At 40.0% G+C, this 25,527-nt stretch overlaps 1 protein-coding gene across 1 annotated transcript in view; it reads right to left on the bottom strand.

The window, feature by feature from the left end:
- Positions 1-25,527, bottom strand: part of PSTPIP2 (proline-serine-threonine phosphatase interacting protein 2) — an 81,855-nt gene that overhangs the window by 27,656 nt on the left and 28,672 nt on the right. The window contains exon 2 of the mRNA XM_082852705.1: positions 2,550-2,650. Within this exon, the coding sequence (XP_082708831.1) occupies positions 2,550-2,650 (101 nt within the window). The remainder of the gene's footprint in view (positions 1-2,549; positions 2,651-25,527) is intronic.

Below are 25,527 nucleotides of genomic sequence, written 5' to 3'. Positions count from 1 at the left end.
CATTTCTTCACTTTGTGATCTTTTGGCTGAATTTCATCACTTTGTGACCTTTTGCCAAAATGGCTCAGAAAGGAGGGCATCAGTATTTCCTGAGTTCTTTCAATATTTGAAACCATTTACCTGTGGCCTTCACATTTGAAATTATTATTTTTTACTTTTTATTGAAGTATAGTTGATTTACCAGGTTGTGTTACTTTCAGGCGTACAGCAAAGTGATTCAGTTATACATATACATATATCTATATATGTTATTTTTCAGTTTCTTTTCCATTACAGGTTATTACAAGATATCGAATATAGTTCCCAGTGCTATACAGTAGGTACTTGTTGTTTATCTATTTTATATATAGTAGTATGTATCTGTTAACCTCACACACCTAATTTATCCTCCCCCCACCTTTCTCCTTTGGTAACCGTAATAAGTTTGTTTTCTACGTCTGTGAGTCTGTTTCTGTTTTGTAAATAAGTTTATTTTTATCTTTTCTAGATTCCACCTGTAAGTGTTATCATAGGATATTTGTCTTTCTCTGTCTTACTTCACTTAGTATGATAATCTCTAGGTTGATCCATGTTGCCGCAAATGGCATTATTTTATTCTTTTCTACGACTGAGTAGTGTTCCATTGTATATATGTCCCACAGGTTCTTTATCCATTCATCTGTTGATGGACATTTAGGTTGCTTCCATGTCTTGGCTCTTGTAAATAGTGCTGCAATGAACCCTGGGGTGCATGTATCTTTTCAAATTAGAGTCTTCGTCTCTTCCAGATATATGCTCCAGAATGGGACTGCTGGATCATACGGTAACTCAATTTTTAGTTTTTTGAGGAACCCCCATACTGTTCTCCACAGTGGCTGCACCAATTTACATCCTTACCAACAGTGTAGGAGGGTTCCCTTTTCTCCACACCCTCTCCAACATTTATTATTTGTAGACTTTTTGATGATGGTGTGGCCTTTATATCTGAATGACAACCTCGCTGGTGTAATGAATGTTCTTAAACTTTCCCTCAGAACTCTGCTGAACTTTCTCCATTGGCTTCCGTCATTGAAGAGAAACCCAAGGCCATCCAGATTCCCTGCTGCTCATTCCTATTTCAAAAACTTGGTTCATTTCTTTCCTAGATACTTGAAGTATTCTTTCTTTAACTAAATAACTTAACCAGGATGAATGTTAATGTTGACTCTTAAATAATCATAATCAATATTGATTACTGTGTATCAATGTTTCCTGGTTTATAGTGTGTGTCCTTCAGATCTATTTAGTTCTTCTACATTCCATGAAATTTTTCCTGGATGCTCTCTCTGAATACTTTTATTATTCCCTTTTGGTAAATTTTCTACTTGGGATCAGTTACCCAGATTTTGGAGTGGCTTTGTCTATCTGTTCTTGAGTTTGGGGCCCTGGTTCTTTTGCTCTTTTTGACTTCATATCTTCCTTCCTCCCTCTCTCCCTTCTTCTCTCCCTCCTTTTTTTTGGCCGAGGTAATTTGCACGGCTGTTGTGTCATTTGGGTTTACCTGGCTCCTGGTACTGTGGGCAACCTATCTACTTGCTCTGAAACCATGCGCGCGAATTCTCTTTTCTGCCCTTCTGATCTTATACATTACCTTCCCCTCACTACCACAGCTTGAGCAAGAATCCTGTGTTTTCTTGGGCCTCTACTCTTGGATTCTATTTCTAAATTTTTGCCCACTCCTGATAATGTAGAGTGAAACACACCTGAAACTGACTCTAGTTGTAAAAAAGGATGCATTTTGGGCTTCGCTGGTGGCGCAGTGGTTGAGAGTCCGCCTGCCGATGCAGGGGACACGGGTTCGTGTCCCGGTCTGGGAGGATCCCACATGCCGCGGAGCGGCAGGGCCCATGAGCCACGGCTGCTGAGCCTGCACGTCCGGAGCCTGTGCTCCGCAACGGGAGAGGCCACAACAGTGAGAGGCCTGCGTACCGCAAAAAAAAAAAAAAAGGAAAGGAAGGGAAGAGAAGGGGAGCGGAGGGAATCCTCTAAAGCATGCCAGATCCCCCCAGGCCACCAAGCCCACCACCCTGCGGAGCACCACTACTGGCCCCTGCATCTTTCCCACCACCGCAGCTCAGTGGTCTCTGAGCCAGGCTCTGCCTCCCTGTCACTGCACAGGCCCTGCTTGCCGCCCTCCCATAGACACCTGGGTGTTCCTCCACAGACCAAAGCCATCTCTTCCTCGAGTTAAGGGACACTTCAAGATCTCCTCCTCCATGACGCTGGCCCTCCGTTTTTGCCAGTCGTCCCAAGCTCTCCTCTCCCGTGAGGTCTTTCAGTATCATACGTATCACAAAACTTAGTATTTTATTATATTTTGTTTGCTGTTTCATTCATAAATCTTATCTCTTGAACAGCTTCCTAAAAGCTTTAGGACAAAGATATCATTTACTTCTTGGGGATCGATCGTTCCATAACTTTACAGCAGAGGGTTTTGTGGACCATTAAAAACAAACAAAACCAGTAAACTGTCCTTGTCTGTGTGGGAGTGTTTTGTCCACCCTCTGTCTTCAGAGAGAAACAACATGTACCTTTCTTTTAAAAAGTCTTCAAACTCTTTGCAGTTCTTGCGGCCATTGTTCAGATGCTGGATGATGGTCTCATAGCCAATGCTGCTGAGGATGTCTGAACTCTGGTGAGAAAAACAACACTGTGTGAGACGGGGAGTGCGGTGACGGCAGCCCCGAGGCCTGAAGCGTGGACAGGGCAGGGCACAGGGAAGCTGGCCATGGGGAGTTGCTGAAACACTTACCTCCAAGGCACATGTGACCAAAAAGGACAAAATAGAAGAAGTTCAGAGTGCATGTAGCTATGGAAGAGTTTTTAAAATTATGAAACCATAGGGCCACGAAACAGGAAGGAAGTGACAAAGGACTGAGAGGCACATGGACGAGGGAGCTGGCTGGGCTTGGGGCCCCTCCCTGGGTCCCCACATGCCCTGATCAGGCCAGGCAGGGAGCAGGAACTGAGCCCCCTTCCAGCCTTCTGCTGAGTGACCCTCTATCCCACGGGGGGGAAACTCAGTTACACCACAGGTCCATTTTAACCAGGGATACACAGTGTTCACTGTGTCCTCACACCTGTCACAGAGCTTGACCCTGACATCTCTTCCCAAAGCCAAGAAGCCTGGTGTGAGGGTCGAGGGCACTGTTGAGCCACGCCCCAGCATTGCGAGAGGGAGGCCGGCTTCCCACTGTAGCAGGAAGCTAAGCCCAGCAGCCAGCAGGCCCCGACGGGCTGGCCCCACTTTGGGGGAAAGGAATTTTTTAAAATTTTAAGCAGCCATTTATTCCTATTTTATTCTACTACATGCTCTGGAGTTGGAGGAAGCTGCCTGAGTCTCCCAAAGCAGTAGTCCCGGATGCAGTATATTTTAAAAATCAAAGTCCCCTCAGCTCCCCAAACCAACAAATCAGGAGCTTTAAAGAATACCCCTAAAGTGTCCCCTAATGCGGCTGGTTTCCTGGTTTCTACCCTCCAAATGCATATAATAGGTGGTCTGATCCAGACTCCAGTCCCTTAGGGAGGTTGGTTAGGCTGCGGGGCCCTGGAGAGCTTTGAACTGACCCAGCCCCAGCCTAGCCTCCCTACACTCCATCTGCTGAAGAAGGTTCTTCTGTGCCACTGGGTGGGGGTGGGACCCCCTGAAGATACCTCTCTGCCCAGCCCTGGACACTAGAGAAGCAGAATTTCTCTCTTCCATTTGCTGCCACTCCTCATGGCCTGGCTGAGCAGACAGGGGTCCCAGAGAGACCCAGCAGGACCAAGGCTTGAGGCTGATTTCAACCTCAGAAACTTAACTAGCCATAACTCACACTGCATTTTAAAAAGTGGATTATTATAAGTATAATAAATTTTACACATGGGCATACAAATAAATCTTAGTTAGAAATACATTTAATTCTACGGGCTCTGGCTACTGTTTGAGGATAGATTTCGGCCTCGGGAAGCCTAGAGAAATAGCCTCCACCAAAGCTTCATTTCTCCACCCACCCCCTCCACACACGCCCTTCTGTCTCAGCGGGGTAGGCTTCTAACTGCCCCCCTGAAATGCAGTGCTCAGTGGCAACTCTAAGACGATGCTTACATTATCCCCTCCTGAATCTAAATTCAGTCCCTCCACCCCCGAGGTTTCTGGAAGCCTTTCCTGAGTAGCCCTAATGCTCCCTCTTCTGGACTCTCAGACTGTCCAGCTTCTGAATTTGCTGTTTGTTACCCACCTTGTGAGTAGCCTTGTTGGCCCAACACTACTGCAAGAGCCTGCAGCTTCTCCCAAGTCTCAGACCAGTCCTGCACACACACACACACACATCCAAAACATTTAGTTTAAGATTATGCAAACCAAAGGTCTACAGTAAAATTCTGTGGGATGTAAATGTCTATTGTGTTCCCAGCCAGATGCATTAGAAGAGAACGATGAAAACAAAGGCTCCTGAGTGAATGAACGGGTACAAAGGGTCAATGTCAATATTGGTTTGTGGACGGAAGTGCTTTGATCTTCCCAGAGAAGTACACTTAGGTTCTCTGTTTTTTGATATTCATTTGGAAAAGGTGGTTTCCTTTTTCTTAATTAAGGGTGTGGACACTCTTTGAACTGGGCAGGGAGGGTGGAGCTAGAACAAGATTTCCTGGAAACAAACCAAATCACCAGGCCTCCTCCTGGCCACCAGCCTTGAAAAACCACAACTGCTGCTTCAGAGGAGTGACTGGACTCCAGAGGCAACCAAGAAAGAAAATCTCCAAGAGAAAACAAAGAGTGCCTAAGTCCAAGTGCCAAGAGGCAACAAAGAGTGCCTAAGTCCAAGTGCCAAGAGGCAGGGGATTTGGCCTGGAAAGTCCTTCCCATGCTACTCAGAAAGCACTGCTGAGAAGCTCTGAGTGGCAGATGCAGAATAAGAGGGCCAAGCAGGAAAGAAAACTGTGTGAGCACCAAGGTGGCACAGCAGATTTGCCACCAAAAATGAGTATGCCAGGGCTTCCCTGGTGGCGCAGTGGTTGAGAGTCCGCCTGCCGATGCAGGGGACACGGGTTCGTGCCCCGGTCCGGGAAGATCCCACATGCCGCGGGGCGGCTGGGCCCGTGAGCCATAGCCGCTGAGCCCGCGCGTCCGGAGCCTGTGCTCCGCAATGGGAGAGGCCACAACAGTGAGAGGCCCGTGTACCGCAAAAAAAAAAAAAAAAAGAGTATGCCAAACACATAACTCCATATCCTGCTTCACAGTAGCCCTCACTTCTGTCCCCTCGTTTTCCCATGCTGGTCTCTCCCCATCCTCCAAATGGGCAGTGTACATTTATACCTCAGGACCATTGCACATGATTTTCCCACAGTGGGAATGGCATTTCCTCCATCTTCACTTAAATCCCACCTCTGTTTCAGGGCCACTTCAAATCCCAAGTCCTCTCTGAAATCCTCCTCAAATAATTTGTCCTACAGTCTCCTCTTCCTCTTCAGAGAACCTGGAGTGTTTAATGACATCTCCTCACATTTGGTTTTTATTATATATTATTTTGTGTCGTTAGTTAATATCTTTTAAAAATTAGTTAAAGCGTATCTGGATTATACCCAACCTTTATCATCCACAATAGCTCCTACATTAATGGTGCTTAAGAAATGTCTGTTAATTGTATGCCAACTACAGACAAGGTACTAAAAAGTTTACAGAGTCAGCATATGATGGAGTTCCTGTAATCAAAGAGACTATCATTCATTTTGGGAGTCAGTAAAAGACACACACATAAAACAAATGTGTATGCATAAAAAAAAATGAGAGACTAAAACAGAGTATAAAAGTATACAGAGAAAATATATAATGAATGAGGTGGAAAAGAGGAAAATAGGCTAGAGTCATCAGAAAAGAGAAGACGTAAGATTTAAATTGAATCTTTTAAAGTGACTGGAATTCACACGAGAAATCAGAAGACATTTCAAACCAACTGACAGTGAAGAAAACAACATATCAAAATTTATGAGATGCAGAAAAACAGTGCTTTTTCTACAGGGAATTTTCCTCTAGGGAAAATCTTCGTATAGGGAAACTTGTAGCTCCAAATGCTAATATTAGACAAGAAAAAAAGTTTTTAAAATTAACGACCTAAGCTTTCACTTTATGGAACTACAAAAAGAAGAACAAATTTAAATTTGCAGTAACTAGAAGAAAGGAAATAAAAATAGTAGAACACAATGAAATACAATAGAAATGGCCAAACAGGGACTTCCCTGGTGGTCCAGTGGCTAAGGCTTCATGCTCCCAATGCAGGGGGCCCGGGTTCGATCCCTGGTCAGGGAACTAGATCCCACATGACACAACTAAGAGTTCGCATGACACAGCTAAAGATTCCGCATGCCACAACTAAAGATTCCACATACCACAACTAAAGATCTCACATGCTGCAACAAAGATCCCATGTGCCACAACCAAGACCCAGCGCAGCCAAATAAATAAAAATAAATTAATTTTTTTAAAAAAGATAAATGGACAAACAATAAAGAAAATTAATGAAACCAAAAGTTAGTCCCTTGAAAAGCTTAATAAAATCGGAAAACCTATAGCTGGGTTGATCAAAAAACAAGAGAGACAGAAAGAAAAAACACAAATTATCAATGTCCTCAGTCTGACAAAGGACATCTACAGAAACCTAGAGCTAACAACTTAATGGTGAAAAGACTGAATACTTTCCTCCTAACAAGGAGGAAATAAAGCAAGAAAAAGATAAAGAACATACTTGTTGGAAAGGAAATAGTAAAACTGCCTTTATTTTCAGACAACATGATTGTATTCACAGAAATTTACTCCCCAAAATGACTAGAACTAATAAATGTAACAGCATTGCAGGGCACAAAGTCAATACACAGAAATCAATTATATTTCTATATACCAGTAGCAAAATCATTTAAATGGCATTAAGGATATAAAATATTCAGGAATATTAAATATTCAGGATATAAATATTTATTCAGGAATAAAATATTCAGGATATAAAATATTCAGGAATAAATGCTTAAATAAATTCAGGAATAAATGCTTAAAAGATTATACAATACAAGATTTCTTCACTGAAAATTACAACATTTTGCTGAAAGAAATGAAAATAAAGGTAGACCATGTTTGTCGATTGAAAGAGTAAATATTGTTAAAACATCAATTTTCTCCAAATTGATCTACAGATTCAACACAATCCCATGAAAATCCCAAAAGTCTTTTCTGTAGAAATTTGCCAGTTAGCCTAAAATTTATATGGAATTAAAGGACCTAGAACAAACAGTTTTTTTACATACCACCTGACTTCAAAACTTGCAGGGAAGTTATAGTAATCAAAACAGTACAGTACTGATCTGAGGACAGACAAGTAGATCAATGGAACAGAATACAACCTAGGAATAGACTCACATGTCAATTGACTTTCCAAAAGGTGTCAAAGCCACTCAGTGGGAGAAATGACAGTCTTTTCCACAAGTGGTCCTGGGACAACTGCATAAAGCTGGGGAGAGAAGAGTCTTTGCTCACTGCCCCCACTGCTCCCACTGCACACAAAGCACACACAATTAATGTGCGATGGGTCACAGACTCAGATGCAAAACCAAAATATAAAGTTTTGGTTTATTAGTATAGGCAAATACCTTTGAGGCCTTGAGGCAGGAAAAGATTTCCTAGAGAGGACACAAAAAATACGAACTGCTAAAGAAAAAACTGAAAAACTGGACTTCATCAAAATTAAAAACCTCTGCTCATCAAAGGAGATTATTAAGAAAATTAAATGGCAAGCCACATGCTGGGAGAAGATATTCACAATACATATGTCTGTCAAAGGACTTGTAACCAGAACATATAAAGAACTTCAAATTAATAAAAATATAAGCAACCCAATAAAAACTGGGCATAATACTTGAACTTCATAAACACTTCATAGAAGATATTTCTTTGGCCAAAAAACTCATGAAAAGTTGCTTAACATGACAGGGAAATTCAAATTAAAGTCACAATGATTATCTACTTCATGCCCACTAGAACAGCTGAAATTAAAAAGTCAACACTGAATGTAGGCAAGGATGTTGAACTATCAGAACTCTTATTCTGGGAGTGTGAAAATGGTACAATCATTTTGAAAAAAATGGGAATTTCTCAAAAAGCTAAACATGCACATATCATATGACCCAAAGTTCTACTCCAAAACATTTATCCAAGTGAAAGAAAAACATATGTCCACAAAAAGACCTCTACAAGAAGGTTCATAGGACTTTTACTCACAATAGCCCCAAACTGGAAACAGCCCAACGCCTAACAGTCGATGGATGATAAACAATGTGTGGTATATTCATACAATGGAATACTACACAGCAATAAAAAGGAAAGAACTACTGACACTGAAACAACATGGATGAATCTCAAAAACATTATGCTAATGAAAGATGCTAGATGCAAAAAGTATTTACTGCATGATCCCGTTTATATGAAGTTCTAGGACAGGAAAGCAGTTCTAGGACTTACTTCTATGGTAAAAGAAGTAAGAACAGTGACTGCCTGAGTCAGGGGAGAAATTGAGGGTGGACTGGGAAGAGCCATGAGGGAACTTCCTGGAATGATGGAAACACATCCAATCAAGATCTTTCCATAGGGGTGTGAGTTGTACAGGAATATGCAGTTTTCAAAACTCGATCTGTGTGCTTCATCTTATGTAAATTACACCTCAAAAAATTAAAAGCCCCAAAAAAATTGATTAGGAGTCAGAAGAATAATGGGAGGGAGGCAGTCACTAGAAGGAACAGAGGTAGATAAGCCTTGAAAATTGATCCGGTCTTGGAGTCCCCGGTGAGGCAGGGAGATGAAAAAGAAGGAGGGGCAGATCCAACCACACAGCAACCTCCCAAAGACCCAGAATGTAAGGTTTAATAATGCTCAAATTATAAAGAGGTAAATAGCATTCAAGTTTTTTGTTTGTTTGGTTGGTTGGGGTTTTTTTGCATTCAAGTTTTTTTTTTTTTTAATTTTTTTTTTTTTTATATTTTTGCGGTACGCGGGCCTCTCACTGCTGTGGCCTCTCCCGTTGCGGAGCACAGGCTCCGGACGCGCAGGCTCAGTGGCCATGGCTCACGGGCCCAGCCGCTCCGCGGCATGTGGGATCCTCCCGTACCGGGGCACGAACCCGTGTCCCCTGCATCGGCAGGCGGACTCCCAATCACTGCGCCACCAGGGAAGCCCTGCATTCAAGTTTTAATCAGTGGATTAGTATTTTAATCATAAAGCCACTTAAGGGACTTCCCTGGTGGTCCAGTGGTTAAGAATCCACCTTTCAATGCAAGGGACGCAGGTTCAATCCCTGTTCAGGGAACTAAGATCCCACATGCCGTGGGGCAACTAAGCCCATGTGCCGCAACTACTGAGCCCGTGCACCACAACTACTGAGCCCACGCACTCTGGAGCCCTCATGCCCGCAGCTAGAGAGAAGGCTGCACACTGCAGCGAAGATCCTGGGTGCCGCAACTAAGACCCAATGCAGCCAAATAAATAAATTAATTGAAAAAATAAATAAAGCCACTTAAATTTCTTTAAGACAAAAATTTTGCCAGGTCCAGCAATGAGCACATGTGTGCCGCATCCAGGAGATGTGTGATCCAAAGAATAATAAAAACAGTCTTGCTGTGATGCCAGCGGCCAGTCCAGACCAGGTGGTGGTGTGGGTTCAGAGAAGGAAATCTCCGTGGGCTGCCTGGTGGAGGATAACTCCACTGCCGCCAGCTCCCCAAACCCACCCCTAACACTCAGGTCTGGTCTCCCTCAATCCAGGCACATGTACTCCTCCTTCCTGCCCAGCCCTGAGGCTTATGTTGCAGGGGCCTCTGAGAACTTGTTTCCAGAGACCTTTTCTACCATGTGGCCACTAGGCAGAAGGAGAAGGCAGAGGGGAAGCAAAAGATACCTGCAGCCTCCAAAGCCACCATCAGAATTATGGTGCTACCACCAGAGTGTCCCCACATCCAGTTCTGTGCTGCACCTCACGTCCATCCTATCATGGCATCTGCTACACGGTTTCAGTTTCTCTAGATGTGGGCTCCAAGGACCACCTGTGCCAGAATCACCCAAGCAGCTTGGTAAACGGGCAGTCCCCCAGTTCTCACCCCAGACCTGCTGATTCTGAACCTTGGGTGGGGGAGTCTCCACTTCTTACACTCTTCCAAGGACTGTAATGCCATTTGAGAACTGCTGCCATAGAAATTACAAAAGATGATAGAACAATCATGGCTCCTGCCTTGAGGAAAGCAGGATACTTGCATGTGAAACTAGAGAACACAGCAGAATGGGGAAGGAAAGAATGACTGTTAGTAAATGCAAAGGAGAAGAGGCCAGGGAAGACTCTCCATGGTTTGCATTTTATTTTATAACCTCCAATTTTGAGTAAAAAATGCAAATTGGCATTGGTGCCCTTTGGAAGCCCAGAGAGCCCCATTAGAATGGGGAGAAGGCACTGACTTTGCATTACACACAAAGGTTGAGTTTGTTTGAAGACTGGCCATGGGATGTGTTAATGTACTATACTTTGCATTAAAGGACCACAGTATGCTCCATATAAACACAGTGAGACAGGAGCTAGTTCCACGTTTACAGCTGGAGAAAATAAGACACAAGGAAAAGGAGTTCTCCTTATCACTTCCTCCAACCACAATGAAAGATCTGAACTCTCAACCAACAATATTATTCAAATCTCCATTATTTATTAAAAGCTATATGGCAACAGAAGACTTGGGATAAAGACCGAGGACTTCATTTTACCTCCCTCTGTTCTCAACCTTGATCTTTCTTTTCCATCTCTTTTACTAGAAGAGGTAAAACTAAATGGATCAAACTCACCTTGTCTGCAAATATGGATTGCTTATTGTTAATTAATATTAATAATTCGGGCCAATATACAGTGAATGTTTGCTGTGTTCCAAATAGCATACCAATTATTTTGCATGGAACATTTTGTTTAACTCTTGTAACAATCCTATGACATAAGTATAATTATTATCTTCATTTTACAGGACAAGAAACTGTGGCTCTGTACTCTGAAACCACTCGACCACACAGCTTCTCTTGTTTGAGGATAAGAACCAAATCTAACTTTTTGCCAGTCAGCCTACTTCCCTACAGTTCTAAATGGGACATACGCAGGCTTTAACGCCACACTTGGGTGTGAGCCCTGGTTCTACCACACACAAGCTATGTGACTTGGAGCTAAGTAGCTCAATCCCTCCTTACTAGACTATAAAATGGGGATATTGGAAGGACCAAATGAGATAATGTACTTTGAGTTTATCAAGTGCTTCACAAACTAAAGGAATTAAGGCAGACACATCAAGATTTTTCAAGACCAGGCCACATAAACAAAAAAGCATATGTGTTTGAACAATACAATTTTTTTTTTCACTGAAAGCAGACAACAGTGAAATAAATGTAGCTGTTAGCTATTCAAAAGTAAGTATGTCGTCATCTGAGGAAGCAGCTGGAAAGGTGTCAGGGATACCTCAGCAAAGGATATGGAAACTGCCATTTTCAGGCATGAAAAACCTAAAGTCAAAGTCATTACAATGGTTGTGCCCTTAAGCCTTCTCTTAAGCAATAATAATGGATTGTGAAGGCAAGAATAAGACCTCACCCCAGTTCCCACGCCAGCCTTGTTCTACGAGCCCACAGCCCCAGCTCTGTCTAGACTGGATCCACACTTGACATTTTCACATGTCTAAGTGTCCCTCCTGTCAAGCCAGCAGGTCAATTACAAAGGCAACTCTACTCAACTGAAAATACTTTAAGTGAAAGATAAACCGGAGAAAGTGTGCAATGCAAAAACTCCACATAAGGAAAACAAATGACTAGAAGGATGTGCACCCAAATGTTGAAAGCAATTCTCTTCTTAGCATGCTTCCATATTTTCTACATTTTCTATAATATCCTTACATTGCTTTTATAACCTGAAGTCTTTCTCCCTACGTCCATCCCTTAAAGATGGCAAATTGAAGTCTTGTTTCCCTCTCATCTGTTCCCAGGCCCCACTAAAATAACAAATGATCCACAGCAACAACAGAAAATAGGAAAGGGCCCAATGAGGAAGGTGCACATTTGTAGGAATTTCTGTAATATAAAAAACAGATAGGACTAGATGGGCAGGGGTCAGAAGCCAGTATTCCAAACTACACAAAACAGAAGAAAGTTCACAAACATTCCCAGCAAAGCCCTAGAAAATCCCAAGCTCAAATCAGCAGGGGCTGAAACTGGAGCAGCCATGGAAATACCGGGAGGGTGTCTGTAGGACACCGGGAACCCAGCCAGTGCCCTGCCCCAGAGCAGCTAACTCTGAATTTTGTACCAGAGCCACAGCTGGTGAGGACTCCACCCTGAAGCAGGCTCCTCGCAAGGGCACAAAGACCAGATGGCAATGGGGCACTGTCCCTAGGCACCATCAAAGCTTGCACACTAAAAATTGAAGGAAAAAAAGGTTCTGCACCATTATCAAGTCCTGTAAATACCCTTCACTTCCAGGGTAACACCTTTCCCACTTTCTTACTCCAGACAGAGGCAAAAATATCAGAAATTGTCATTGTTTTTAGATTATATAATTATCTACTTGGAAACCAGAGATTATCAAGTGAAAAGCTAGGAACTGAATTAAATATTTTTTAAAAAATCAACAGTTTTCTTATATATCAATAATAACCACTTAAAATGTAGTTTAAAATACAAAATCCTATTCATAATGCCAATAAAACCTATAAAATACCTAGGAATAAGCCTTTTTGAAGGAAAACTATAAAACATTACTAAAAAAATACAAAGATCTCAAAACATTTAGAAATATATCCTAGTCCAAGATGGGAAAGTCCAATATTGGAAAGATTCAATTCTCCCCACATAACCTACCAAGTTAAAATAATTTCAATTAAGGGACTTTCCTGGTGGCGCAGTGGTTAAGAATCCGCCTGCCAATGCAGAGGACACAGGTTTGAGCCCTGGTCCAGGAAGATCCCACATGTCACGGAGAAACTAAGCCCTTGCGCCACAACTACTGAGCCCACGTGCCACGACTACTGAAGCCCGCGCCCCTAGAGCCTGTGCTCCTCAACAGGAGAAGCCACCACAGTGAGAAGACTGTACACCACAATGAAGAGTAGCCCCCGCTCACTGCATCTAGAGAAAGCCCACACACAGCAACGAAGACCCAATGCAGTCGAAAATAAATAAATACATTTCTAAATAACGATAATTTCAGTCAAAATCTTAATGGAATTTCTTTTTAAATTTAAGTTCATTCTAAAACCAACCTAATATGACCCAGCAATCCCACTACTGGGCATATACCCTGAGAAAACCATAATTCAAAGAGTCAAGTACCACAATGTTCATTGCAGCTCTATTTACAATAGCCAGGACATGGAAGCAACCTAAGTGTCCATCAACAGATGAATGGATAAAGAAGATGTGACACATATATACAATGGAATATTACTCAGGCATAAAAAGAAATGAAATTGAGTTATTTGTAGTGAGGTGGATGGACCTAGAGTCTGTCATACAGAGTGAAGTAAGTCAGAAAGAGAAAAACAAATACCGTATGCTAACACACATATATGGAATCTAAAAGTAAAAAAAAAAAAGGTTCTGAAGAACCTAGGGGCAGGACAGGTATAAAGACTCAGATGTAGAGAATGGACTTGAGGACACAGGGAGGGGGAAGGGTAAGCTGGGACGAAGTGAGAGAGTGGCATGGACATATATACACTACCAAATGCAAAACAGCTAGTAGTGGGAAGCAGCCACATAGTACAGGGAGATCAGCTTGGTGCTTTGTGACCATCTAGAGGGGTGGGATAGGGAGGGTGGGAGGGAGACGCAAGAGGGAGGAGATATGGGGATATACGTACACATATAGCTGACTCACTTTGTCATACAGCAGAAACTAACACAACATTGTAAAACAATTATACTCCAATAAAGATGTTAAAAAAATAAATAAAGCAAACAAGAATTTTCTGGGGAAAAAATTTAAAAACAACCTAAAAAGAATAAGTGAATGAAAATAGACCCTAAAATGTTGAAAAGTTGAATAAGTGAAGACTTACCCTACCATGCAAAAACGAGTATAAGTAATTAAAAATTCTCAAAGTACTACGTTATGACATTGAGAACTGATAATCAGGTAAATAAAATACAAACAAGAGTCCAGGAATGGCCTTATGTATGTATGAGGATTTAATATATGATAAAGGAAGCATTTACAACCAGAAAGAAAATGATGCCTTGTTCAATAAATATTATTGTAACAATGACTGTTTATTTTGCCAAAAACTAAATATAGAGCCCTTTCTAACACAGCACTCTACAATAAATATCTGATGAATTAAAGATCTAAACATGGAAATCACAAACATGTAAAAAGAAAATATAGAATGTATATATTTTTTAAATATTGAGGTAAGAGATTTTTTTCTAAGTATGACTCCAAAGTTAGAAGAAAAGACTAACAGATTAGCCTATTCTGAAAATAGGGTTTACCAAAATTGACACCATTTGAGACAGAAAGCTGAGAAAAGCCAATTTCCTTAGAAGAAACAGAGAAAGTCATCAAGGAGCAGAAAAAAGCAACAGAACTGGATGTTTTTACAGGAGAATGGAACTCTACCGAATCTTCAGGAAAAAAAACATATTCCTAAGGTCCATAAATTGATCAGGAATGAAAGACAATGTATTAGTTCACTTTATAAAGCAAGTATAAAACAATACTTAAGCTCGATAGAGTATAAAAAAGAAACTTACTAATATCATTTATGAATATTAATCAAAAAGTACTAAATAAAATATTAGCAAAAATAATCCATTACCACATTAAGAAGAGACTATACCATGACTGAGTGGGACTTATTCCAAGAATGAAAAGTTGGTTGAATATGAGGAAATTTATTAACCTAATAAGTCATTTTAATAAATCAAAAAGAAAAATCATCTGGATAGCTACATGTAAAAGAATAAAATTAGAACATTCTCTAACACCAGATACAAAAATAAACTTAAGATGGATTGAAGACGTAAATGTAAGACTGGAAACTATAAAACTCCTAGAGGAGGGTGGGAGGGAGGGAGACACAAGAGGAAGAGATATGGGGATATATGTATATATATAGCTGATTCACTTTGTTATAAAGCAGAAACTAACACACCACTAGAAAGCAATCATACTCCAATAAAGATGTTAAAAAAAAAGAAAATAAGAAAAAAAAAAAGAAATACAAGGAAGACAGCAAATGCCAACACCACAATTCTTCCTCAGGAATTTGTCATCTTGTCTGTCATCTTAAAGGGTGCCCTATTATACTGTTCACATGCTGTATATTTGTTAGTCCTACTTTACAGAACATCACAATGGTTCTTTTGTTCTTTTATTATCTTATATATGTATTTGGCATTAAATTTGATATCATGAAAAATAAAAAAATAAAAATAAACAAATGGGACCTAACTTTCCTTTGCATGGCAAAGGAAACCATCAACAAAACCAAAAGACAACCTCTGAATGGGAGAAAATATTTGTAAATGATATGACCAATAAGGGGTCAATATCCAACATATATGAACAGTTCATACAACTCAACATCAAAAAAAAAAAACCCGATTAAAAAACTGGGCAGAAGAACTGAATAGACATTTTTCCAAAGAGGAAATGCAGATGGCCTACATGAAAAGATGCTCAACATTGCTAATCATCAGGGAAATGCAAATCAAAACCACAATGAGATATCACCTCACACCTGTCACAATGGCCATCATCAAAAAGAACACAAATAACAAATGTTGGCAAGGATGTGGAGAAAAGGGAACACTTGTACACTGTTGGTGGGAACACAAATTGGTGCAGCTACTGTGGAAAACAGTATGGAGATTTCTCAAGAAACCAAAAATTGACCCAGCAATTCCACTCCTAGGTATATATATGAAAAAAAACCAAAAACACTAAGTCGAAAAGATACACGCACCCCACTGTTTCTAGCAGCATTATTTACAATTGCCAAGATATGGATGCAACCTAAGTGTCCATCAACAGATGAATGGATAAAGATGATGTGATACACACACACACACACACATACACACACACACACAACAAAATATTACTCAGCCATAAAAAAGAATGAAAATTTTCCATGTGCAGCAATGTGGATGGACTTGGAGGGCATTATGCTAAGTGAAATAAGTCAGAGAAAGACAAATACTGTATGATATCACTTATACACTTATATGTGGAATCTAAAAAATACAATAAACTAGTTAATATAACAAAAAAGCAGACTCACAGATACAGAGAACAAACTAGTGGTTACCAGCGCGGAGCAGGAAGAGGAGAGTGGCAGTACAGAGATGGGGGTTGGGAGGTACAAATTATTAGGTATAGAACGGGTTGCAGGGATGTGCTGTGCAGCCCGGGGAATATAGCCAATATATATTTTTTTTCTTTTGCAGTACGCGGGTCTCTCACTGTTGTGGCCTCTCCCGTTGCGGAGCACAGGCTCCGGACACGCAGGCTCAGCGGCCATGGCTCACGGGCCCAGCTGCTCCATGGCATGTGGGATCTTCCCAGACTGGGGCACAAACCTGTGTCCCCTGCATCGGCAGGCGGACTCTCAACCACTGCGCCACCAGGGAAGCCCTACAGCCAATATTTTGCAATGGTTATAGATGCAATGTAACCTTTGGGAATTGTGGATAACTATGTTGTGCATCTGTAAATTGTACGGCATTATGCAACATCTATACTTCAATAAAAAATAAAATTAAAAAAAAAAGAAAATCATGACTTTCTCCATAGATATAGACTGAATAATGGACCCCAAAGATACCTAGGTCTTAATCCCTGGACTCCATGAATTTTATCTTTTATGGAAAAAGAGTCTTTGCAGATATGATTAAGTTAAGGATATTGAAATAGGGAGATTATCCTGGATTAGCTGGGTGGGCCCTAAATGCAATCACAAATGTTCTTCTAAGAGACAAGCAGAGGGAGATTTGACATAGAAAAGGAAAAAGCATGTGACCATGGAGGCAAGATTGAGTAATGTGACCACAAGCCAAGAAACGCCAACAGCCACCAGAAGCTGGAAAAGATGAGGAATTGATTCTCTCCTAGAACTTCCAGAGGGAGTGTGGCCCTGCTGACACTTTGATTCCATCTCAGTGAAACTGATTTGGGACTTCTGAACTCCAGGATTGTAAGAGAATACATTTCTGTTGTTTTAAGCCACCAAGTTTGTGGTGATTTGTTACAGCAGTCGCAGGAAAGTAATGTAAGGCCAGAAACGATTTTGACAGTATTCAACACCCATTTCTGATTTTAAAAGAAAGTCGAGAAAATAGGAATTGATGGTATTCTCTTAAGATGAATATACTGAATATATATTCATGCCCATATCTCCACTACTTTATACTGGAGGTATTAACCAATACAGTTTGAGAAGATAAATCAATTAGAAGCATAAGAGTAGGAAAAGAAATAAAACCGTCTTTACTTGCAGATAATATAATACAAATAGAAAGATTCTGTCATTAAAATGTCAGTTCTTAGTTAATTTTAAAACGCAATGCTGGGGAATTTCCTGGTGGTCCAGCGGTTAGCACTCGGCACTTTCATTGCAGGGGCCCTGGTCTGGGAACTAAGAACCCTCGAGCCACGCAGTGCAGCCAAAGAAACACAACATAATATTATCCCAATAAAAATACCAACAAGTAATTTTTTTTTTTTTTTGCAGTACACAGGTCTCTCACTGTTGTGGCCTCTCCCATTGCAGAACACAGGCTCCGTACGCACAGGCTCAGCGGCCATGGCTCACAGGCCTAGCCGCTCCGCGGCATGTGGGATCTTCCCAGACCAGGGCACGAACCAGTGTCCCCTGCATCGGCAGGCAGACTCTCAACCACTGTGCCACCAGAGAAGCCCCAACAAGTAATTTTTTACATAGTAAACAAAGTTCACATGGAAAACATAAAAATACAAAAACAGCAAGGAAAAAACTGACAAAAGTTATGAGGGAAGCCAGCCCTACCAGACATTTAAACATATTATAAATGCTATATAATTAAAACAGTGTGGTACTGGTGCATAAATAGCCACACAGACCAGTGGAATGGAATATAAAATCCAGAAATAGACCCAAGTACACAGAGAAATTTAATATATGCTAAAGGTAGCTTCTCACATCACTGGGGCAAAAATGGAATTTTTCATAAGTGGTTCTGGGACAACTGTTAGCCACTTAGAAAATGATAAAAATAGATCCAAACCCCATACTATATACAAGAAATTCAAAATAGATCAGAGATCTTAATGGAAAAACATGAAACCACACAAGTACTAGAAGTAAACATTCAAAAAGGTTTTCTAATCATAACAAAATCCAACTGCAATAAAAGTTTCATAAATTTTATCACCTACGGAATTCCCTGGCAGTCCAGTGGTTAGGACTACACACGTCCACTGCAGGGGGCATGGGTTTGATCTCTGGACGGGAAACAAAGATCCCGCATGCTGCAGCATGGACAAAAAAAAAAAATTTGATCACCTAAAAAGAAAAACTTTTCATAGTAAAAATAACAATTAAGACACACCTCTTAGATAGCCTCATCCACCAGAGGGCAGACAGCAGAAGCAAGAAGAACTACAATCCTGCAGCCTGTGGAACTAAAACCACATTCACAGAAAGATAAACAAGATGAAAAGGCAGAGGGCTATGTACCAGATGAAGGAACAAGATAAAACCCCAGATACACAACTAAATGAAGCAGAGATAGGCGACCTTCCAGAAAAAGAATTCAGAATAATGATAGTGAAGATGATCCAGGATCTCAGAAAAAGAATGGAGGCAAAGATCGAGAAGATGCAAGAAATGTTTAACAAAGTCCTAGAAGAATGAAAGAACAAACAAACAGAGATGAACAATACAATAACTGAAATGAAACTACACTACAAGGAATCAATAGCAGTATAACTGAGGCAGAAGAATGGATAAGTGACCTGGAAGACAGAATGGTGGAATTCACTGCCATGGAACAGAAAAAAAAAAAAATTAAAAGAAATGAAGACAGGGCTTCCCTGGTGGCGCAGTCGTTGAGAGGCTGCCTGCCAATGCAGGGGACGTGGGTTCGTGCCCCGGTCCGGGAAGATGCCACATGCCACGGAGCAGCTGGGCCTGCGAGCCATGGCCACTGAGCCTGCGTGTCCAGAGCCTGTGGTCCGCAACGGGAGAGGCCACAACAGTGAGAGGCCCGCGCAAAAAAAAAAAAAAAGAAATGAAGACAGCCTAAGAGACCTCTGGGACAACATTAAACGCAACAACATTCGCATTATAGAGGTCCCAGAAGGAGAAGAGAGAGAGAAAGGACTAAAGAAAATATTTGAAGAGATTATAGTCGTAAACTTCCCTAACATGGGAAACGAAATAGCCACCCAAGTCCAGGAAGCATAGCGAGTACCATGCAGGATAAACCCAAGGAGAAACACGCTGAGACACATATTAATCAAATTGGCAAAAATGAAAGACAGAGAAAAATTATTGAAAGCAGCAATGGAAAAATGACAAATAACATACAAGGGAACTCCCATAAGGTTAACAGCTGATTTCTTAGCAGAAACTCTACAAGCCAGAAGGGAGTGGCATGATATACTTAAAGTGATGAAAGGGAAGAACCTACAACCAAGATTACTCTACCCGGCAAGGATCTCATTCACATTTGATAGAGAAATCAAAAGCTTTACAGACAAAAGCAAAAGCTAAGAAAATTCAGCACCACCAAACCAGCTCTACAACAAATGCTAAAGGAACTTCTCTAAGTGGGAAACACAAGAGAAGAAAAGGACCTACAAAAACAAACCCAAAACAATTAAGAAAATGGTCATAGGAACATATATATCAATAATTACCTTAAACGTGAATGGATTAAATGCTCCAACCAAAAGACATAGGCTTGCTGAATGGATACAGAAACAAGACCCATATATATGCTGTCTACAAGGACCCACTTCAGACCTAGGGACACATACAGACTGAAAGTGAGGGGATGGAAAAAGATATTCCATGCAAATGGAAATCAAAAGAAAGCTGGAGTAGCAATACCCATATCAGATAAAATAGACTTTAAAATAAAGAACGTTACAAGAGGCAAGGAAGGACACTATATAATGGTCAACTGATCAATCCAAGAAGAAGATATAACAATTATAAATATATATGCACCCAACATAGGAACACCTCAATACATAAGGCAACTGCTAACAGCTATACAAGAGGAAATTGACAGTAACACAATAATAGTGGGGGATTTTAACACCTCACTTACACCAATGGACAGATCAACCAAAATGAAAATATATAAGGAAACAGAAGCTTTAAATGACACAACAGATCAGATAGATTTAATTGATATTTCTAGGACATTCCATCCAAAAACAGCAGATTACACTTTCTTCTCAAGTGCACATGGAACATTCTCCAGGATAGATCATATCTTGGGTCACAAATCAAGCCTCAGTAAATTTAAGAAAATTGAAATCATATCAAGCATCTTTTCTCACCACAACACTATGAGATTAGAAATGAATTACAAGGAAAAAAACGTAAAAAACACAAACACATGGAGGCTAAACAATACGTTACTAAATAACCAAGAGATCACTGAAGAAATCAAAGAGGAAATCAAAAAATACCTAGAGACAAATGACAATGAAAACACGATGATCCAAAACCTATGGGATGCAGCAAAAGCAGCTGTAAGAGGAAAGTTTATAGCTATACAAGCCTACCTCAAGAAACAAGAAAAATCTCAAATAAACAATCTAACCTTACACTTAAAGGGACTAGAGAAAGAAGAACAAACAAAACCCAAAGTTCGTAGAAGGAAAGAACTCATAGAGATCAGGCAGAAATAAATGAAATAGAAACAAAGAAGACAATACCAAAGATCAATAAAACTAAAAGCTGGTTCTTTGAGAAGATAAACAAAATTGATAAACCACTAGCCAGACTCATCAAGAAAAAGAGGGAGAGGACTCAAATCAATAAAATTAGAAATGAAAAAGGAGAAGTTACAACAGACACTACAGAAATACAAAGCGTCCTAAGAGATGACTACAAGCAACTCTATGCCAATAAATTGGACAACCTAGAAGAAATGGACAAATTCTTAAGAAAGGTATAACCTTCCAAGACTGAACCAGGAAGAAATAGAAAATATGAACAGACCAATCACAGAAGAGGAAATTGAAACTGTGATTAAAAATCTTCCAACAAACAAAAGTCCATGACCATATGGCTTCACAGGTGAATTCTATCAAACATTTAGAGAAGAGCTAACACCCATCCTCTCAAACTCTTCCAAAAAAATTGCAGAGGAAGGAACACTCCCAAACTCATTCTATGAGGCCACCATCACCCTGATACCAAAACCAGACAAAGATACTACAAAAAAGAAAATTACAGACCAATATCACTGATGAATATAGATGCAAAAATCCTCAACAAAATACTAGCAAACAAAATCCAACAACACATTAAAAGGATCATACACCATGATCAAGTGGGATTTATCCCAGGGATTCTTCAATATGTGCAAATCAATCAATGTGATACCCCATATTAACAAATTGAAGAATAAAATCCATATGATCATCTCAATAGATGCAGAAAAAGCTTTTGACAAAATTCAACACCGATCTATGATAAAAGCTCTACAGAAAGTGGGCATAGAGGGAACCTACCTCAACATAATAAAGGCCATATACGACAAACCCACAGCAAACATCATTCTCAATGGTGAAAAACTGAAAGCATTTCCTCTAAGATCAGGAACAAGACAAGGATGTCCACTCTCACCACTAGTATTCAACATAGTTTTGGAAGTCCTAGCCACGGCAATCAGAGAAGAAAAAGACATAAAAGGAATACAAATTGGAAAAGAAGAAGTAAAACTGTCACTGTTTTCAGTTGACATAATACTATACATAGAGAATCCTAAAAATGCCACCAGAAAACTACTAGAGCTAATCAATGATTTGGTAAAGTTGCAGGATACAAAATTAATGCACAGAAATCTCTTGCATTACTATACACTAATGATGAAAAATCTGACAGAGAAATTAAGGAAACACTCCCATTTACCAGTGAAACAAAAAGAATAAAATACCTAGGAATAAACCTACCTAGGGAAACAAAAGACCTGTATGCAGAAAACTATAAGACACTGATGAACGAAATTAAAGATGATACCAACAGATGGAGAGATATACCATGTTCTTAGATTGGAAGAATCAATATTGTGATAATCTACAGATTCAATGCAATCCCTATCAAATTACCAATGGCATTTTTTACGGAAGTAGAACAAAAATCTTAAAATTTGTATGGAGACACAAAAGACCCCGAATAGCCAAAGCAGTCTTGAGGGAAAAAAATGGGGCTGGAGGAATCAGACTCCCTGACTTCAGACTATACTACAAAGCTACAGTAATCAAGACAATATGGTACTGGCACAAAAACAGAAGGATAGATCAATGGAACAAGATAGAAAACCCAGAGATAAACCCACTTACCTATGGTCAACTAATCTATGACAAAGGAGGCAAGGATATACAATGGAGAAAAGACAGTCTCTTCAATAAGTGGTGCTGGGAAAACTGGACAGCTACATGGAAAAGAATGAAATTAGAACACTCCCTAACACCATACACAAAAATAAACTCAAAATGGATTCGAGACCTAAATGTAAGACTGGACACTATAAAACTCTTAGAGGAAAACATAGGAAGTACACTCTTTGACATAAATCACAGCAAGATCTTTTTTGATCTACCTCCTAGAGTAATGGAAATAATAACAAAAATAAACAAATGGGACCTAATGAAACTTAAAAGCTTTTGCACGAAACCATAAACAAGATGAAAAGACAACCCTCAGAATGGGAGAAAATAGTTGCAAACGAATCAGCGGAGAATGGATTAATCTCCAAAATATATAAACAGCTCATGCAGCTCAATATTTAAGAAACAAACAACCCAATGCAAAAATGGGCAGAAGACCTAAATAGACATTTCTCCAAAGAAGACATACAGATGGCCAAGAAGCACATGAAAAGCTGCTCAACATCACTAATTACTAGAGAAATGTAAATCAAAACTACAATGAGGTATCACCTCACACCAGTTAGAATGGGCATCATCAGAAACTCTACAAACAACAAATGCTGGAGAGGGTGTGGAGAAAAGGGAACCCTCTTGCACTGTTAGTGGGAATATAAATTGATACAGCCACTATGGAGAAGAGTATGGAGGTTCCTTAAAAAACTAAAAATAGAATTACCATATGATCCAGCAATCCCACTACTAGGCAAATACCCAGAGAAAACCATAATTCAAAAGGACGCATATACCCCAATGTTCATTGCAGCACTATTTACAATAGCCAGGTCATGGTAGCAACCTAAATGTCCATCGACAGATGAATGGATAAAGAAGTTGTGGTACATATATACAATGGAATATTACTCAGCCATAAAAAAGAACGAAATTGGGTCATTTGTTGAGACGTGGATGGATCTAGAGACTGTCATACAGAGTGAAGGAAGTCAGAAAGAGAAAAACAAATATCATATATTAACGCATGTTTGTGGAACCTAGAAAAATGGTACAGATGAACAAGTTTGCAGGGCACAAGGTGAGACACAGATGTAGAGAACAAACATATGGACACCAAGGGGGGAAAGCCGCGGGGGGATGGGGATGGTGGTGTGTTGAATTGGGTGATTTGGATTGACATGGATACGCTGATGTGTATAAAATTGATGACTAATAAGAACCTGCTCTATAAAAAAATAAATAAAATAAAATTCAAAAATTAAAAAGAAAAAAAAGTAAGTTGAACTATATGCAGCATGATCCTATAAAAAAAAGAATAAAATTAACAACATAATTGAAAAAGTTAGAGAATATAAAATGTAGCAGAGTAACAGCTAAAGTACTAATATATAAATAATTCTTTGAAACTGATTGAAAAGAACCCAAAAATGGGCAAGAAATATGAACAGATGATTTACTTTGGGTGTATGTGTACCTTAAATATATAGAAAAATATACAAGCTCACCCATAAAAAAGAGAAGTGCAAATGAAAACAACTGTAATACCATTTCTCATCCATCAGAATGACAAAATTAACAAGTGTGACAACACATTGTGTTGACAAGACTGTGGGAAACAGCCACTCTCATATATTGCTGGTGAGAATGAAAATTGGTTCAAACTTTAGGAGAGGAAGTTCAACAATATCTAACCAAACCACGTATGTATCTACCTTTATCGTTTTTTTAAGATTTTTTTTTGATGTGGACAATTTTTAAAGTCTTTCTTGAATTTGTTACAGTATTGCCTCTGTTCTATGTCTCAGTTTTTTGGCCTCGGGGCACGTGGGATCCTAGCTCTCGACTAGGGATGGAGCCCACACCCCCTGCATTGGAAGGCAAGGTCTTAACCACTGGACCACCAGGGAAGTACCTGTGTTTACCTTTTGATCCAGCTATCCCACTTCTAGGAATGTACCCCTAAAGATACACCTCCAGCAAAACCAAAATACATATGCACAGGTTATTCACTGCAGTACTGTTTGTAACTGGGAAATTTTGGAAACAACCTAAGTGCTCATATATAGGAGAGTGCTTGATAAAATATGGTACATCCACACAATGAAGTTTTATGCACCTATGAAAAAGAATGAGGAATATCTCTAAGAACAGATATAGCATGATTTCCAGTCTATATTTTAAAGTGAAAAAAGCAAAGGGCAAGTTTTTATACCATAGAAATTGGCAAGGGTTGCAAATCCCAGTTTTTATCCACTGGAGACCCAGTTGTTAACCATTTAGCAGCACACCACCTGAAGGGATTGGGAAATACAGCAAGCAGGGTAAGGCTAGAATAACCTTGTGACATTGGAATGGAATTGGAGGTATCATTATGCATACATACATGTATTTCCTTACTCTGTCTGCTGAGAGAGCCTAGAAATATGACATGTAGGGTCAATGAGCATAACTAGAGCACAAATCCTGGTTTCTAAATACTATTCCCTACGAAAAGGAACGTGGGCTCTTTGGAGAAATGGAAGATTCCAGGACTGGGGCAAAAAAATGTCATACTAAGCCTGTAACATCTTGTGCCAGAAAGCATGGAAGTGCTCAAAGAATGATGGGGATATTTCAAAAGGACACAGGATCCAGGATAAGAGGATCCAGTTTAAAGGGGATCCCACTGTCCAAATCTAGGACAATCTGAGCATCAAGATAAATTATTGTATAATAGTAACATAATCCATTGAACAAAATAAGAATCCATAAATCCATACTAACAGAGAAAGAGAGAGACAGAGAGGGACAGAGAGAGACAGAAAGAGAGAGAGAGGCTCTTCCTTCCAGTAGAATGCCAACTTTATTATGTAGATGGAATTAGAAAATCACC

The sequence above is a fragment of the Leucopleurus acutus genome (genome assembly GCF_964270905.1).
Source record: "Leucopleurus acutus genome assembly, chromosome: 13".
NCBI lineage: Eukaryota > Metazoa > Chordata > Mammalia > Artiodactyla > Delphinidae > Leucopleurus > Leucopleurus acutus.
The sequence above is the reverse complement of the archived record's forward strand: the minus strand, read 5'-3'. Positions and strand labels throughout refer to the sequence as shown.